At 33.3% G+C, this 20,114-nt stretch overlaps 1 protein-coding gene across 2 annotated transcripts in view; it reads left to right on the forward strand.

The window, feature by feature from the left end:
• The window catches only part of LOC115443322 (protein obstructor-E), a 48,843-nt gene extending 29,394 nt beyond the window's left edge, over positions 1–19,449 (forward strand). For both annotated transcript variants that reach the window (XM_030168679.2, XM_030168678.2), the window contains exons 3-6: positions 10,407–10,646; positions 11,567–11,755; positions 16,842–17,059; positions 18,479–19,449. In XM_030168679.2, the coding sequence (XP_030024539.2) occupies positions 10,407–10,646; positions 11,567–11,755; positions 16,842–17,059; positions 18,479–18,553 (722 nt within the window). In that variant the 3' untranslated portion in view covers positions 18,554–19,449. The remainder of the gene's footprint in view (positions 1–10,406; positions 10,647–11,566; positions 11,756–16,841; positions 17,060–18,478) is intronic.
• Positions 19,450–20,114: the final 665 nt, after the last annotated feature.

A 20,114-nucleotide genomic window follows, 5' to 3' on the forward strand; every position in this document is an offset into this window, starting at 1 on the left:
TTGTATAATTGAATTCTGTTTCCTGGGTAATATCATTGTAACCTCGTGTTACGTATTTATTTACTTTTTAATGAGAAGATTGTCATTATGTTAATAAGATGCGTCTTACTTTCTGTGAGTTTTCTGAGAGCTGCCATTTATTTTTATTTAACATTCTATTCATTTAAAAAAATATTTGATACAAAAATGTGTAAAACTTTTTTTTTTTAATATGGAATATAGATACTTGAATTTACGTCACACAAAATTGATCCGTCGAACTGGAAACGAATTTCCATATTTATTTGATTTTTTAACAAAAATAAAATCGGCATACAACAGCCCAAAGGAAAGATAATATTTACATTTCGATATCAATATTCCATTTTCAAATCGAAACGTCGAAAATTAGAACATTTTAAAACAAAATACAAATTATTCACCGTGAGTTCAGAAACCGATATTGAAATAATGGACGGTATTAATATTTCACTGAGCTACTTAATACTTTTGAATGTCAGATAATAAACCCATATTATTTACAAAATGATCTGTTTATGGTCTTGTATAATCAGGAGCATTATTTATGCTCTAATACGAAGATATCACATTTCAATGTTACAAAGAAGTCACATCTTTGTGGGCGAATGAAAAATGTTAATGTCTTTTATTGTCCTTTATTTATTTTACTGACAATACTTTAATCCCTTCGGTCCTAGGTCAATAAACTCGGTTATTTCCAAAGACATACACAAAGGTTTATTTTTGAACCATTTTAAATTATTTTAGACATGTCTTCAATCGATTTATTCTGAGCGTGGGAGTAAAAGATTACATTAAGGGCCTTGTAAGTTCGGCCTTGATTCTTTACAGAACTTTGTACAAGAACAATATTTTATTTTGTTATTTTTTTATGTTTTTATATTAAATAATAATATCCAAAAAAAACTTACGCTCTAACATATTTCCCACGAAAATATCTTGAAAAAATTACATTTCAATATCAAAGAAGTATTCATGAAGGTGTAAATAAAAAGATATTAGCATCGAAATGTATCTACTCGAATCTACTAATGTAATATTTTTCTATTTCGTAAGTAATGTAATATTTTTGTACGCCCCTCCATTATTTTAATTAGAATAGAAATTCTTATATATCCATATTTCGGTGTTTTCTATGTCTTTAAATAATTTTGCAACCGAGTGCTGTGGATACAAAATATATTCATAGCATAAAAAATTACAATAAATCCTTTGTTTTTAACATCTGCATCGACATAATTTACCATCACGTGGCCCTAAAGGAAAATTTCATAAAGGCTCCACTGAGATTACTCGTGACTTCAGCATTTCCCAGGCATGACATAATAGTTACATTAGTGACTTATTTGCCGCGTTAAGGAATTCTCTTATACCGTATATGTAAAGCTTACCATAAACGCAAATCTAGTTGCACAGCATTGCTGATCTAAATGTCCTGCGTATGCGCAATTGCTCCCGTCTCTAGCGGCGCAAGACACAGGCTTACTCCTAGCGCGTTGGATCCAATATTATACAAACGATCCAAATATTTCTGACATAGAAATTGGTATCAACATATTTTGTTATTTTAATTACATGAAAATTATACAATCCAATAAAGAAGTAAAGTTTGAGTACATGAGTTCATTTTAGTCGTATTAAGTAACTTACTATTTCCTAAGTCCGATTATTAGGCGGATCGTATGACTTAAAATCATAGGCTAGTAAGAAACAAACACGATAAAGTCGAAGACCATATCTTTCTAAAGGTGAGTATAGAACAGAGCATTTACTTGTAACAGAACAATGAGCATTCGTTGTATTTATATTTCATCAAGCCAAACTTAGAACACAACATCGACGTTTTGATGTAACCTGATTTTGAAACTAACAAGCGTATCAGTATAACATTTTATCTAGCAAAGGCACTAGCGCGGGCGACACGGAGTGAGGTACGTAAAGAAGAAAGAAATGTTACTAATGCTGACTCGCCTTGAACGAGCATTCGTAAGAACGTTACTTTACATTCTACTGCTCTCTCTAGCTCACCATTAGAAACTGACTGCGCAATGTTATCACCTCACGCCTATCACTTGCACCACAAACGCGAAGGAATTAAAATCAATTAACTAGTGATGTTACTCAAATCGTTACGTATGTTATAATTGGCTACATATTTCGAATTTCACGCGTTTTAGAAAGGCAACCATTGCGATCGCTTCCTGCCTGCTCATCAATTCATAACTGCAATTCCAAGTGCATTATATTATGTAACTTGTTTGTAACAATGTAAGATTTAAAACGCAATGTTAATAATTGCAGATATTTTTGTAATTTCCAGCTTTAAGTTATGTAATACGCGTGTAATATCTGATAACTAAAGAATGGCAGTACAATATGTGTATGCTGAAGGATTTTGACACAATTTTACTCAAATATACATTTAATTTACTTACGGCTATTTAATAATAATACCATTTATTAGGGACCATAGTCGACAAAGTAGACAACAAAATTCGTGAAAATTAAAATATGACCATTAATACAATAAGAAATTTTATTTTCCTGCGATTGAACGACGTATAAAGCGTTAAGTAATTTAAAAATGTATCAACTATAATAAATTTTCAAAAACTCAGTTGTATGGGGATTCATTACGAGCCAACAGGCTAAAATGGCTAATAGAACAAAAAATTTTTACTATATTCGGTGCCTCGAATATTTATTTTCAAAACAATTCGCCACAAAAATACCTGAATAAAGTCAAAATTTCAAATCACCTATACTTACACGTGAAGTTTATAGGAATGTTTATTTTCTTTGTCTAAAATAAAGTAACGATTTTTAGTTTATTTTAGAGTAGATTTTTATTTTTGATCCGGACAAAATTTACTTGTACACGACTTAAAGTTTTCAATGTGCGCATCAACTTATGTCGACTGTAGAATAATAAATTCTTAGAATACTCTGTACTTAAAACTAAGTAGTCGCTTTAAGGCGTTGCAAGTTTCAGATCCTGTCATTTTGAGAAACCTTTAAACAAAATCACATCAAATTAGTAAGTAAAACCGTGTTGTTTTCGACTAATTTAATATGTCTCGTGTAAGTTTTATTAATAAAATCACATCACCAGTCGTAATAATAAATTACTGTCAGAGGACATTCTGTGTATAGAATTTTTGCTATAAAAAAATACATTTTACGGTCTTCCTATTATTGTAAGCATCGTAATACTAACTAACCTCAAAGATACCAATTTCGTCGAATAAATTATGAAAATTATTTCCCAAAAAGATAACACAACCCAAAAATAAATCTAAATTATGTTAAGGAAATTGACTTTTGTGATCAAATTTCCGTTCAGGGCTTGGTTATTATCTACAGCCCAACTTTAATAAAACAACCCTTTGGTATACATTTTGTTAATTATCTATATGTTGCCGTCTCGAATCTTAGCTGTGAGTTTCCATTAGTCGATAAACAATTATGTTAACAGAGTTTATAACAAAAATAAAATAACTAATCATAAGACAACTTATCAATTTATACCTTGAATATGCCATATTAACATCATCAGTTAATTTACCACAAAGAAATCGACTTCTTATTTACAAGTTGCAAGCAGATTGTCTTGTGAAAAATCGGATAAAAAAGTCACAACTGGATTTGCAGTAAGAAGATATTTATAAATGTTTATAATTGACTAGTCATGTTTATGTATGTTAATACAGTGATACGGCTTGATATTACAAGACTTCATTTGTAAATATCGTCGGTGTTTCTTGTTGAGTGTAGTGGAAACGTAAGATTAGATTTTAGACTTTAGGAATTTAATTTATTTGTGGCTTTTTAATCATGTATGTCTTCTTACGTTCCCTTTTCTTGTTAAAGTTAAAACGTTATGTCGTATTCTAAATAGCGATATAATACATATTTTTTTCTTAAATAAAAACATTTCTTGGTATCGTTATAAGAAAAAAAACACTCTTCCGTAATATCTTGAATATCCCTAATCAAATAAGATAATATATTTTTCAGATCTGTCAATAACATCCATTTATTAAGAAACAAATATATTTACCTAAATTTCCTTTTATCCTCTGAGTATAGAGAAAATCGCTTAATATACATCTACACGTATATTTCCCCGAGCCCTGATAAATGTAACATTCCCGTACACCTACGTGGACGCCATTTAAATGGCAAAACGTGAGGTCACGTCATGACCCTACGCCAAAGGTCAAGTCCTTTCGACTTCCGATCCATGACGAGATATTACGGCCCTATCTAGTTTGATTGAGTCCATTAACTCGTCTTGATACGGGACATTTTGCATGTATTTCAATTTTCACTCAATTTAACTTTAATCCGTGGGCTACAAGCATTAAGAGCGTATCTGCAACGGATTAACAGCGTATAAAAATCTAAATGAGTTTGTTTGCTACTTATCTGTGTAAATATGTTTTATTATAAAGAATAATATTATAATAACAAAAAGAGGTATCTCTCGTTGGTATTGGAATCAATGAGAATTATTTTTGCGTTCCTATAGTTTCAGCAGCGAATTGGTTTATATTCAGATGTCACTACATTTACATTGGCTGGAGCCTAAATAATTAAAATACTATGCACATGAATATTTTAAAAAAAGAACTTATAATACACTATACATCTGGGAACTGTTTATATACAATATTTCAACCCACTCCTTATCTTTGTAGAATTAAACATTTGACGTATTAAACTCAGGTGCTACTCAATTTGAATCCCAAAGAACAATGAAAACGGTCAATATTTTATAGTCTTCAACAACTATACAAATCAGGCCCATACTTATGGATAAAGGCGAAACTTATTTGACAAACGCGGATTTGCTTAACAAATCGACATGTAACATTGTTTTTAGTTGGTGCGAAGTTACGTGCAGGGTGCGCCCGCGACTCCACCGGAGAAAGCGCTTCCGACTTGCGCAAGCTGACAAGTTTGCTGACTTTTAAATACCATAGTTATGGATATCTATAATGAACAAAAATCATTTCATAACATGGCTATTTGTATTAACTGGGGCCTTATTCTCTATCCCGCACGTTATTTTGACAGTGTGTAACAAGCACGTAACACAACGCATCATGTTTAGGACTATAGAAATTTGGCTTACAGAATACCATTCCACGCACATTTCTCGAAGATAACATGACACGGCCGCGTTACGCGTTTACACTATCATACAGAATAAGGGCCCTGAATAGGTAAGTATTGTATTATTACTTGAGGACAGGTGAGCCACGGATATGATAGTATTTAATCACTGCTTTCCGTCGCGTTGTTCATACAACTCGACTATGACGAGAGTACTATTAAACCGCTATTTACCACAAAATGCATATATGAATGCCAGTGGTAGAATATACATATGAGTCCGGTTGGCGACCGCCATACACAAGGTGTTAAAACTCGCTATAGTGGCCCATGTAAGTGTGGCGTTCCAGCCAGCCTGTGTATGTATATCCTGTTCCAGCAGGCCGGCATAATTGTATCGACTATCGAGGGGTAATCATCGCTCGTCAGTCGTCATTCTATTGGACCCCACTCCACTTACCACCAGATGCAGTGAGGTCACTTCGACAAAAAAAATAGTTTTTTATGTGAAAACTATCAGCAATTACGCACTTCACGTTCTTTATGCAACGTATAATTCGTATGAAAAATTATTTGTACATTTTACCAACATATTTCAACATAGTCATTAGTCATATCTCAGTTGACTCATACTTGACAATCCTATTTTTCTTTCGCGGGGAAAAAACACGTTGTCGCTACCACCATTTGGAGGGACAGTGGAATGGTTATGTTGGTTTCACAGGTCTTAAGGCCCAATGTTGATACTCGGGAGTATAGCGTCATCCGAGCGAGCACTGGACCGAGATACTTGACAACCCTAGATTTGCAGTTTGTTTACTCTGTAACTTTCCTAGGCCAATGAACGTGCACGCTGCACACCGCACACACTAAACGCTGATAAATATGAAAGTTTTGCCAACCAATTTTAGTTAGCAAACTTCTAAATGCTTTCTAGACCGGCTTGGGAGCCATCTAAACTTGTAGTCCCCCCTGCGTTTTTAGTTTTAGCGCTAAACCTAATGCTAATAGATGGCATGACTCTTCTCTTGAGTTCTTCGAAATTAAATAATTTATTTGGACCTATAAAATATTATACGAGTACGTTATTCAGATTCCGTCAATATTAACTCTATCGCCAATTCGGAAAGCAAATCTCACCGGAGAAGAACGAGCAAGAAACTCTGATGTTGCTCTTTTCAAAATCAGTTTAAGGTATAAACTACAGTACATGATACAGAGAACAACAATTTTTTAGACAAGTTCATTAATATTATTTTTCTTGGTGTCAACTAGGAAGCATATTCCTTGGTGTTAAGTACCATCACTTCGACTATTTCTAGAGACATATGACTTTAAAGATAGTGCCATATAGTGCATTAAGATTTTAAAATGTCTCAGTATTAGGAACATAGCACAGTGTCATGCTGTATTTTGCCTCTATGACACGACATCATATTTGAGTTTTTCTGCTCACTTTCGGCCCGGAGTCTGGAATTTGTACCTGATATTGCATAATTTCGCCCCCTATCACGTCCTATGACGGAACACACTTGGCGAAAAGTGGATTCTCAGGTTGCATCTCTGTCTCCGCCTTCGAGGCTAAAGGCATGGTGTGTGTGATAGTGTATTCTACACATTAGGCAAGCAACTTGCCTGACAACGCATGATGAAACGAATGATTCTGTAAAAAAAAATTAAACCTATTATAACCAATCTACAATACACAACCATTATCAAAATTGATCTTTCAATGTTCGTAATATTTTATTTGTTGCCAAACGTAACCCTTAACACGAAATTACTGATCGAGAAGCGCCTAAAGCGACGCCGCAAGGACCATTGCATCACATTCCATTTATTCAACAAAATAGTAATAAACACTCTCATCAGATCGCAAGGCAATAACATTCGACAATTATATACTCGTTTTGAACATTATGTGCTGACGTTAATAAACTGCGAACGTCGAGCGTCATTTCATGCGAACGAATTCAATGATGGCATTTCCCGTTGATTTCTTACAATCAAAAATGCTAACGTAAATTAATATTTATTGAATAAATTATAAATCTATATATTCATTGGCAGATATCGATTTTAAGGAAATTAAACCCTACACTCATTTCGAGTCCGAATATTCAGAAAAACGATGGTATTATCAATGTTAAAATAAACTCTGCTGTACATTTACAAAAAGTACTAGTCATCATTCTATACTTTCAAAATCCAGATACTGCAAACAATTCTGTCTCTAAACTATATACAATACCAAACAGACATTAAGTTCCCACACAACGTACAAACACTCCTTTCCTCAGTTATGAGAGTAGATTACGTATCGTCACGAGCTGTTCATAAAATCAAATGATACGTGTTATTACACTAATGCGAGCGCTTTCCCCCGAGACGGCTTAGCTTATGTCGATGCACCCGGTTCGTAAGGCAGAGATCTAAACAAACGATTTAAATTATGATGAAACGTCGGTTTAACGCAGTTTCTTTAAGCCACAAGATAACGTTTAAGTGATTTTTTAAATGATGATTATTGAAAGAGCATGGAGAAAAAAAATTATGTCCTTCGGAACGTTTTGTTATGAGTCTTGAATTAAAAAATACCTAATAATGAAGAAAAGAACAAAGTTTTGAATTTATTATCTTTCATAAAATTAGTTGGGATTGAAAGAAGGTTTGTATATTCAGAAGGATACAAAATATTGAAACGACAGGAAAAAAATGATTTGTTATAATTCCGACTCACGTATTAAACCTGAAAGCTATACTACTCCTCGGACAAATATATCAGACAACACTGCAATAAATTACGTATTTCAAAAATTTCTATTAAGAACCGCTACCTTTCAAATTATAAAGGAATGTGTACGACATAAATGCAAAATCAAAGTGCGCTCGGCCCAAGAATTTTATCTATTTGTCGTCATCAAGACGCTTGTGACGCCAGAGGGCGGACGTACTTTATCTCTGTCACTTTTTGCCCGATCTGCTAAACTACGCAAATAATGAATCTCTTTCCCGTCTAAGTAAAATTAATAGCGAATTAGTTAAGCGTATCAAATAAAATGTTTTGTTTATTTCATCAATATCGATACGTTCAATCCATTAATTATTAGAAAAGTCTTTATCCCTTCTCATGAAAATTAATTTCTCAAATTTTTACTTTATCTTTTGTTCCTTTGTTAACAGCTTTTATGTTTATTAATGTTTCAGTGAATCCGTCATTCCTTAATGCATCGCATACTACACTTGCCCTTTTAAATGCTACATTGAACATACATCCAGCATCTATTACATCGAACAAAATAACTTTCTTACTGCTTTTATTACAAAAGGATATAGGAGCGGCAACAAGACCAATTCAGAAAATCTATTTCAAATCTTAACACGGCTCGTGGGAACCCAACTGAATAAAATTCACACCTACATCAACATCTAAAAAGTCATTATCTGCTATAATCAAGTATTTTCGAACTGGTCACGTTATTTGCTGGTCATGTGGTTCGACAATAATTTATTTACGAATACCATACGGTTGAAAATAGCTGCCGGCCTCGGGCGACCTTGTTAACGGACTGGTTGGGCTGGAGGCTTGCATTGTATTTATTATGTATGGTCATTTCAATTATTTTGCTATCGACGTAAAGGCGATTGTTGCTAGACAAATTACAGCGAATTGCAACACATTTGTTCTTGTATAATATACATGTAGCGCCCAGACATCATCAGTGCAATGTGTCGCTTTCATCGATTGTCTTTTTGCTGCATACCGTTGTAATGGCCGGCGACAATACGTCGGCTCCGAACATTACGATTCTTGCTTCGATACAAAATACTTTCGGTAGCTCCATAAGTTTTTAATGCCAAAAATTTCAATTAACTACTAAAGTTAAGAAAAAGATTCTACAAAAACACATAATATCTAAACGTATGTCTAGCCATTGAGATAATATCACGAGAAGAACGTTTATATGAAACAAAACGCAATACAAAACATCATAAACATATAATATCGCAATGATATGTAAATAATGACACAAAGAACAACATTTGTAATTCATTATACCCAATTTTTTGTAGATAACCTTCGTTTTCCTGGTAGACGTATAAATAATTAAATAGGTTGTCACCCTTAATCACATGTAGATTGTTGGAATTCATCAGATATGCACAAGCCCATAAGTGACGTTTAATTATGAACCTTGTCACCAATGAATTAATTACATTTCGCAAAACTGCAGTAAAGGAAAGGCTATCTCTTCTTGTTGCGGCAAATCATAATTTTCTATATACCAATGAAAATGTATTTTGTAATTTTTGTAAATGTACACTTTATTTTCGCGCAAAAATCTAATAAAATACTTTATGTTCGTGAACAAAAATACGAAATTTGAATATTATACCGAAGAAGTGATATACTTCATCCCTCATACATATTCCCATGTCACATGCATATTCTGAAGACGTTATAACAGTCGACGAAGGAATTTTAAATGATCTACTTATATTATTGAATGAGACCATGTAAATTTAACTTCTCAACTATTCTACGCTAACATTGGTAAAGGAAGTTTCCCAAATCCATTATGCTAGTCTTTACTGTTATATCATATCACAATATTGCCAAAACCTTGATTGATAACTATCAAGATACTACGCTTACAGAGAAAGTAAATTTGATTTTAGCACAAAAATATCTATAGTTATAAAAAAAAAAAACAAACAAAATATTAAAAAATCCTAACTAATGATAGTGTGTGAGAAGATTAATGAATACAAGTGACTACAATACGACTGTTTCTTTAAACAATAAGTAAAAAACATAATAGCTACGTTTATCAATGGACAATACGTTGCAGACAATAATGACATAATCGATATAAAACAGTGCGAAATGACCGCAGGCATTGTCAGATAAAATGACGTGATAGCGAATCAAATACCACAGATTGTTTAGCAATGTTTTTATACTGCCCTTCTGAGCTATTGGGTATATAAGATTTAATTCGGTTTGATGAAACTAAGTCAGATGGTCATCAAGAAATACAACAGCTATTCAAACAGCCATAATATTCAATATCATGGACGGACACATCTCTTGTAGATTGGGATAATGTTTAGACTCCACTGTCCCTACCATAAAAAAAAATATAATTATTTCAGAAGCTTGTATATAAAAAACAAGGCATAGTTTTTAACATTCTTTATTCCCAGCATTATTTTTGTGAGTGTTCTTTATATATACATTTAAGAAATCTTCTCTCCTATTCCAGTGCTCGTGGCTACAGCAGCTCTAGCATCATGTGCACAAGTAGAAGACCCTTGCAAGACGAAGTCCAGGGTAGTGGCAGACGACAAATACTGCGACAAGTATTGGGAGTGCGACAACGGACAGTCCATCCAGTATGATTGTCCTAATGGGCTGGTGTTTGCTGGCAAGCACAGGGGAGTGACGGAAGGCTGTGACTACCCTTGGAGGTCGAACTACTGCGAATACCCCAAGGTTCAAACCAGTGAGTATCGTTTTATTAGTTTCTCATGTTGATAAAGCCAGTATGTTAAGATACTAACAGTGCTGATCCCAAATTAGGATTTAGTGCCGTGGGAATTCAGAGGCTTTTCGTTATATGTAGATTCGATTCGAAATAACTATTCAAAGTTATAATTTGAATATGTTGAAAGTAATGAGATATCATGCTTTCAGCTTACTTCGTTTCAGTTTTGATATTTCTAGATCATTTTCATATTTCAAAGAGCGAATAAAAAGCAATCTAAATCCAATTACAATATTTGTATTTACGTCTTCGTCTACAAAAACTACGAGCATTAAGTCTACCATTTGCGCAGCGACTTCGCTGACCTTTTTAACGGCGTAGAATAAATAATAAAGCTGGATTACAATCTGCAATCGTGACATTAAGCCACCGCGTTAATACATTAACAACCCTATCTAATTGTGTTTCTATAAATACCGCGAATGATCATAAATTCATGGTAAGTGTATAAAAGGAAATCAAAAGATCTCAGAATAAAAACTTAAGTACAGCTTTACGAAGACAAAAAATCCTTTTAGGATTATGATCGTCACGATTCTTAATTTCAATTATGAGTAAAGAAAAAATATGACCTTACATGCATCAAATAAACTGCGTATTTTGGATGCAACACACTTATTCGTTATCCGCTGATACTTATTCATATTATTACTTCAGTAATTGGTGAGTTGCTATTAGATGCTACAATATACAAATTATGATACTATACTTGGGAAAATTATATTCCTAGTTAGTTTTCATAACTAATAAACATAACCTTTAGTTTATTACCAACTCTATATAAGATATTTTTACCTAAAACACGTTCATACTCCTTGGAAATTTAAGATGAATTTTCCATAACATCTACCAACGCTATACCAACTTTCTTCCATCAGACCCGCCGATCGGAACGGAGCACTGCGACTGGCTATACGGCATTTTCGGGCACGAGACCTCATGCACCAGGTACTGGACGTGCTGGAACGGTACCGCCACTGAACAGCTGTGCATTGGCGGGCTGCTGTACAACGAAAACGCGCACTCCTGCGACTGGCCAGAGAATGTCGACGGCTGTCAGAAACATCGTAAGTTTTTGCAGTATACAATGAAATGACCACGTCATTGATTTGATATCTTTACTAAAAACTGTGGGACGGTTAAGTAAGAACTATAAAAGGTATCAAAGATAAAGTCCACTAAATTATTGACGGTGATAGAAGTATCTTCTAAATACGTTGTCATTAGGTAACTTCTAATTCCAAAAAATAGCAGCAAGTTGAATACTATTCGTAGCAAAAATCTATATAATATTACACTTAACTGACTAAAATAACTATTTGTTACTAAACATGAAGCTTGTTTACTGTATTAGATAGAACATGAATAAGAAAATCGTCTTGATAAATTATCATAACTTACTGTCTCCTGTGATTACACTCAACCAATGCCTTTGCAAATACTGAAAGATAAAACCATTTACTAGGAACACATTCTCATGTTAATAAAGCAATTTCTTTGCGATGTTTTCCTTGACTTTAGATTGATGTTTGCAAATACGCAGAATATTTACATTACCATATTCAATTCATTAATATTGATATAATTCCCGATGTTATTAAGCTGTAAGTACCAAGACAATGATTTTTCTACTCAGTATATGGCCTTGTTAATATACCTAAAAACTAAACAGCGTCTCGTGAACATAACAATTAAAAACATTTCCTTTATAACGAATTTTATGCAGAATCATTTTGATATTGCGTTACAAAATGAAACCACAAACTAATCTGCTTGAAAATAACACTTAACAATAAGTTACACGAACCGTAGATGTAAAATAAACATGTGTGTTTTACAAATCGAAAAAATAATAATATTGTAATAATCACATAACAAATGTCATTCATAAGTCAATTACTAATCCCACCATGCAAGAAACACTCCACACTTGCATAAAATATGGCCTAAAAAGTCGTGAATGGTCGAATTCCCATCATTTATCTCGGAGATTGATCATCGACCTTCGGCAATTCAAGCGCCATGAGAATTTGTCAACGAACACTCAAGTAATGGCTCTACAAAGAGCGTTGCATCACTGACATGAAAAGCTTATATAAATAATGATCTTCCTCATTCATAACACAATATAAAGTAAGAGCCCATTGGTCCAGTAGGGCTGTCTTATCTAAATATTTTTACTGGAAAGCACGAATGTAGGATAATTTTATTTTAACTTTTCGTTCTTTGTACTTGTTTGGGATCCTAATCCTATCTCACGGCCCTAACGTGACATGAATTTGGAAAACGTAAGAGCTATTACGTGTAGTGCCTAAATAATTCCTGATTTGGGTTGTAAAGAGCTCAAGTATGGTACCAGACTTGGAAGATCAAAAATTCTGCCACTAGAGTGACCACTATTTAATCTAAGTGGATACATATATAAAAACGAGGTATTTTATCATCTAACATATAAATTTAAATGAAAACTCAATAAACACAAGGTTATTCGTACCTAAATATAATAATTACAATGTAGCTTCAGCACTACGCCGACAGTAACAAATCAAGTCAGTTCGCAAATCAATACGACTGAGGTAGGTAGGTGCTCATTACATGTACTATATTCACAATAGCCTAAAGGTCACTGACTGACAAATTAATTATCGACTTATAATTAAAACTTACCTTTAAGACAAGTTTTAGTAATTACATAGTATAATTTTTCCACTAATGACAATATACTGTCCAGCCTAGTGACACATGCCATTAAAATCGAAGATATTTAAAAACCTCCATTAGCAACCCTATCGATCAGTACAATTCTGAATGAAAACGTTACACTCATCAATCATAACGCAACTTTCACGCTAATTGCTTCGTGTAATAAAGTGTATAATCGCGTAATCTGTTCTGGTAACAATGAGACATTATGTAACTGTGTAATTGACAGGAGCCGCTTGGATCGCAGGCCGTTGACACAAAACGAAAGTGGAGTTGTGATTGATGGGGACAGATATATATTTATTGCTTGTAATAATTCGTTCATATGACGAATAGGTGATGTAAATATCATTGTTACAGTAATTTACGACTGACAATACGTTTCTAGATTGCCTTCTCATATCGTCATTGGATCAAATAGGATTTTAGTAGAAGCTATACTAAATGATAATCATTCATCGATTCAAATATACCAATAATTTATAACAGCATAGTGAAGATCACGTTTGTAGCGAAGTACAGAAATCCATAAAGATTAAACATTACATTGATACGTATAAGACGTATTGCAATACTGTTAATGTGTTTTTGTGTGAATTTGTTTCCTGTTTGTGTAATTAATAGCAACTTAGTGTCCGTACGTCATCTGGGTCCCTCATGAAAATCAGCTGTGCAGTATCAATGACTGTACTGGAGCAAGGAACTGACTGAGAGTTCCCATTGTTGGCATAATGGGTATAATTGTTATCCCAATGATAAATCTTTATTTCTTTAAACATTGTTCAATACCAATAAATATTCAATACTTTAATCCACAATAACCATCGTTTCCCGTAAAGAAAAACGCGGTGTAACAAAACAAAAATAAAAGCACAATCACGATATAACCTTTATAAAATAAACATTTCACGTTCCTCGTGCACGTTTCTAGTTGTACGAACAATAGTGTCTGATGTATTAGGCATTCAAACCGATGACCGATCGATTCCAATGGTCATTGTCGTTCATTCCATTGTTGGCTGGGAACACCTGATTATTAGAAATTCCTCAGGAAAATCTTTGTTTGCTTTGGTTTTATTTTAATCAACTTCTGTTTGTTTCGATTAGTCTTGGTCAATGTTTTGCTCGTCACCTATTATAGTCTGATTGGCACTAGAATTTCTCGTACAAATATTTCAAGAATTTTACAGAAAATTTTCGTTTTGGAGATGCTATAGTGCATTTCTTTTTTTAAAAAAAGCACATTATCTTTTTTATATTAAATTTTATTAATTTTTTTTTAATAAATATTGATAAACTTTAAGATAGATTCTTTGGAAACCAGACGTAAAGCGGCCGATGTTATAACTTTATACAAACTGATACATGGAGACATGATATCGTCCGAATTGTTGTCGCGATTAAAATTTTCCGTTCCTCGTTCCTTACCAAGATTCCCTTTATCCCAAACTTTTTCTTTACCTCGTAGTAGAACCAATTTAGGCAAATATGCCCCCCTAAACAGACTAGCAAAGTCCTATAACGAGATGAACCCCCTTGGTGAAATCGATATCTTTACTACAAATAATGTTTGCCAATTTCGCAGGAGGTGCTATGAAATCTTGAACAGTAATAGTGATAATATCTATTAATTTATTCTTTTATAATTCTTCTATGATTATTTAAGATTCCAAAGCTTATTTTTTTTATTTTACATTCTAAATATATAATTATTTATTTCAATTGTAATTCTAGTTTATGTTGTACCTGTGTTATATTTAATATATTAATTTAATTAGACTAAGTTATAATTTTGTATTTTCAAAAGATTTTAAGTTTGCATTTATTTTATAAATGATAATTTATATTTGATTTCAATTTTCTGTTATACAAAAAATATTTAGCCAATAGTGTTGTATACACCTGTAAAGATTTGTCACCTAGAATAAGTACCTTATATTGTGGATCCTTCATTTGTATTTTTCTGTGATAAATCGTTGGTGTGTCTTATATTTAAATAAATAAATAAACTGTTCAGACCTGCCATCCCCTATGTCCTCCCCATGACCCTATCCAAAATCTACAAACTGACCCCACCACCCCACTTTAGTGCTTACGTAATACTTCGACGGCCCCTTAAGCTAAAGGCAATACAATAATATATAATATGACCTCTCTACAATTCACGCTACCTATAACAATAAATTCTTTAGTCATTCAAAAGTACTGTTTATTTCCAATCATCGCTGTGTAATCGCATCACGTAAAAACAAACACGGAACTTAATTTACCTTGTCTTTAATTTATTATCTAGCTCAGACTTCGTATGCATATTGGAAGTTGCATTTCACCTTGATTCAATGTCGTGGGGAGTAGGTAACAATGTTAATGAAATAAGAGGATAGTTAACGTTCCGACATGACATAATGAGTTGGAAAAATTACATTGCTAAGTGTCTTCCGAATAGTGTTTGATGGTTTCCATCTAATATACACAATGTCAAATCCCAAGGGCACACACCTCTGACTTTTCTAAAATTATGTGTGTATTCTTTGTCAATGATTGCTTGCTTTAACGCCAAAGGAAAACATCGTGAGGAAACCTGCTTACCTGAGAAGTACTCTATAAGAGTTTCGAGGGTGTGTGAAATCTACCAATCCGCACTAGGCCAGCGTGGTGGACTAATGCCTCATCCATCTCATACAAAATTATTCCCCCTTAATATTATAATATTGCAAAGAGCACACATTCTTGATAAATCTGGTATCCCCTTCTTCTGGAATTTCAATAGAAAATTCCGTATCAAGTCTGATAAAACAAGGTGATATTTCTTTTATCGGAAAATCCACTCGCGCCGTAGACGGGTCTCCGTTTTGTTTCATTACTTTCAAATACTGCTTTATTTTTCATTATTTCCTGTATAAAGGGTCGTGATGCCCGCTATTTTTAGAGCCTTATATATCAGTTCTTATATTTACAGTGCAATAAATCAAAAAGTCGCAACGAGACCAAATGATTTTTTTATCATGTTTGCTATTGTTTTCTTACTGCATTTTCTAAGACTAAACAGGTTAACGAGTTTGTTATGTTATTAGTTTATTAAACCCTTACAGCACTAGATTTCCCCGTTGCTAACTACTGGCTGTTCTGTTCGTTTCATAAAACAATATCGCAAAGTAAAGAGTGATCAAAACTTTTAACAAGGCTTTAACTTAAGATAAGCCAACCGAGAAAATAATTAGTTACGTCACTGACTACAATATTTTTTTGCGGTGTATTTTATCCGTGTTAATTAATTGCAGTAATTTAAAGTAGACAACAATTAATATCAAAACCTGAGAAAAATCTTCATACATATTCTCTACTTGTTTACTGTATTTTCAAAGCAAATATTCTCTAGAGAACTGCAATTCAAATCTGCTAGGTAGGAACTAAATCAACCGTATTATAGCCTCACCTCCTTCATTCCAGCTCTCTGCAACGAAGACCCCAATGGCAACGTGCCCCTCGGCAAATCCTGCAATAGGTACTGGCAATGCCAGGGAGGATACCCTCGCTTGCAGAGATGCCCTGCCATGCTCGTGTTCGACAGACGCTCGCTGAGATGTGTGGTGCCCCCTACTGAGGAGTGTGACGTCCCCACCACCACAGCGCCTCCGCCAGAGGAAGACCAACAGGATCTGAGACAGGTATGTACAATATAGATCAGATTCCTTTGTACAATGTCAGCTTTCATACTATAAGGTCTGAAATAGGTTTGTGGCAGTTTGATGTAGTGAAGATTACGTTTACGTGACAACACCAAAGCTAAGACAGGATTATGGGATTTAGCGTGTTTCTATGTATGTATACTAGAATATGGGTGTAGACTGTAGCTTTCAGGCACCACTAAATATTTTAATACATTAAACAAGACAAAGAATATATTAATATATTACTCATCTACGTCAACGGCTTTCCATCCTCTAACCGTTTTAATCCAATTTGCTTATCAAAATTGTGATTACACTGTCTCTCTCGGAACGCCACCCTAAACTTCTATCCAAGACATATCGAACTAAGTAATCTTGATTAAATGTGGTAAAAGACCGAATGCAGACTCCAGTCGAACCTTGATCTACCCACACCAGATAGGTGTAAGTGAGCCATTGCTTTGATTATTCGAGTACAAAGGATAAACTCCAATGAATTATTTGTTTGAATCGCGATAGTGGTGGACAAAGCCAATGGAATGCAGAGTCTTACTTTACACAGTATCGAGAATTTATGTTTGAACGTTAATTGTATTTATATTCAACTATATATTGGCGCGAGATGTGTGGACATTTTGATGTAAGTTTATGTATGGAAAATTTCGTTTCTCCAAATACCTCAACATGGTTCCAGTTAATTAAACCTTAATATTTGAAATATTAAAATGTGCTGTATGATTTTGAGATTCGAAGAAAATGAGGAAGAAATGTAAATTAAACATTAAATCAGCGAGCAACTTTACGTTTCCCTCTCACAATTGAAGAAAATGTCTTGAAAAAATATGATATTCACAGTACGTTAAACTCATATTTCAACACGAATATTTAAACCGGCTTAAAACAGTAGCGTCCCCGTATTTTCATTCTGATTACAATTCTGTTGTACCTTCAAACATTAAGATTATTTATATTAATTTGAGCAATATTTCAATTGTACTCCCAAATGTATAATTTAAATGTGAAATCGGACATTTCGTATATTATTTTGGTAAACCGCGAGTGGTTAATGTATAGGAAAGGTCATATTTCACCGCAGTAAAACTACTCTTATCTATATTCACGCAAATAGTACCAAATTCAGGCGTACTTTTTGAATATCTATTACTATTGTTACATTATATATATTGTATTTTCATTTGCCTGTGTATAAAAAATATTTTATGCACATCGGAATATACTTTTGCGCATAACCGACTCTATGTCTTACGTCATCTATTCTGGATTAACCCTGGACAAATAAATTTCAAACAAAACATTGTTCTTCAGCTTCACACTCATTTACTCCCACTGTACCAAGAAGGTCGCGATACAAAATAAATAAAACATTATTAAAATTATTTTTTATGTTTTCACCAGGGTCAACAGCAACCACAGAAGCGACCGGGTAACGACTACCAGGAGCAGCAAGGTCGCCAGCGGCCCAGGAACTAAGTTAGGACATACTTATAAGTACTTTAAGAGCCTACTGTATTTTAACCAAAACCAGAATAAAATTTATCTTCAATCGTTTTGATATCGCCCACCATAGTTATGCACTGCATTAGGCAATCAGTTATATCGTCATATTGCTTTGTGTGTACGTTCGCTGTACGTGCTATAATTTATTGCATCTTAAAATGCTTTTGCTATTCCGTAGTGATACTTCCTAACCTTTAATAATCTGTTAGGTCTAGAAGTATTACTATCAGATAAAAATTATCATGAATTTAGTTATTAGAATGCTTTGCTGCAACTTTCATTACTGCAAAATGTTCAACTATAGCACCATTTGCCTTGCTTTTCACAGCATCATAGAAAAACTCCATTGAACTACCATTTATTTCATCTAATCTACACATCAGCACAATTCATTCTAGATCATTCATTTCCCCATTAGTTCAAATTGTTTGTCTAATGCCGTGTGTTACTTTCAAAATCTCATCAAAAGTGTAGAAGTGTTCCACTTCATTATCTTTACTTAGTCATGTAATTATGATAGTAATTAGTTTTAAGTGTTAAGATACTGCCACGGAATCAAATTTGATGAATACTCAACAATTGTCACCGAAAACAAATCCGAAGAGGTTATTGCAATGGAAATTAATGCAATTCTTTTATAAACTAAGGCCAGTCCTATCCAATAATATTTTATCACAATTTTCTTTGTTATTTCAAGTATAAGTTACATTTAATCGCTTATTCTAAATTCTTTTAAAACACTATATATGATTTATGCATTTTCCAACATTGCCATAACCTTTCCGGACGGCTCATTTATTTAGTCAATATTTAAAACCGTAAGTATATAATGGTCTTTATTTTAGTTAATAAAAAGATATTATTTAGTATAGTCTCTTTTATTTTTTGATCATAACGAACTCGACATTCAAAATAAAAATACTAAGAACAGTAAAAAACGCTAAAGAGTCAATTAATATATTACTTAGCTTAGAATTTTAAAATACATCATAATGCGGAACGTCAATCTGTTAACAATCATAACTAAGCAGTAATTTACGTTATTAATATTCTGGATCATAGAATAAACAATCATAATCTGTAAATCGCAACTTCTCAGTATACTATTTAAATATTTGACGTAAGTATGACATTATATTAAAAGTTTTAATATTTAAAAAACAATGAACGCAAAACGTGTTTACTCTTAAGAAACACTTGAAAATACCCCTTAAAAGATATAAAATATAACTTAAAAAATAAAAGGTTATTAATATAAGTTACATCTTGAAACTTATAAAGCTGAAAGGGACTCTTAATTGCTTTGTTGGCGCTATTTACTTCGTGTCGGGTTATTTAGAGAGAACCAAGACGGGGCAAATAACTACTTTGTAACAATTAGTAATCTTAGTAGCATAATTTGTCTGACCTAAGTACACTTGTAAGTGTCAAAGAGGTAAATAATAAAATAGATAAGGAACATTTAATGGCTATTTACGATCCTAAACTTGTAGATGGGTGTTCTCCAAGTTTAGTATTTGATTACTAAAATGCG

The sequence above is a fragment of the Manduca sexta genome, chromosome 28 (assembly GCF_014839805.1).
Source record: "Manduca sexta isolate Smith_Timp_Sample1 chromosome 28, JHU_Msex_v1.0, whole genome shotgun sequence".
NCBI classification, from domain to species: Eukaryota; Metazoa; Arthropoda; class Insecta; order Lepidoptera; family Sphingidae; genus Manduca; species Manduca sexta.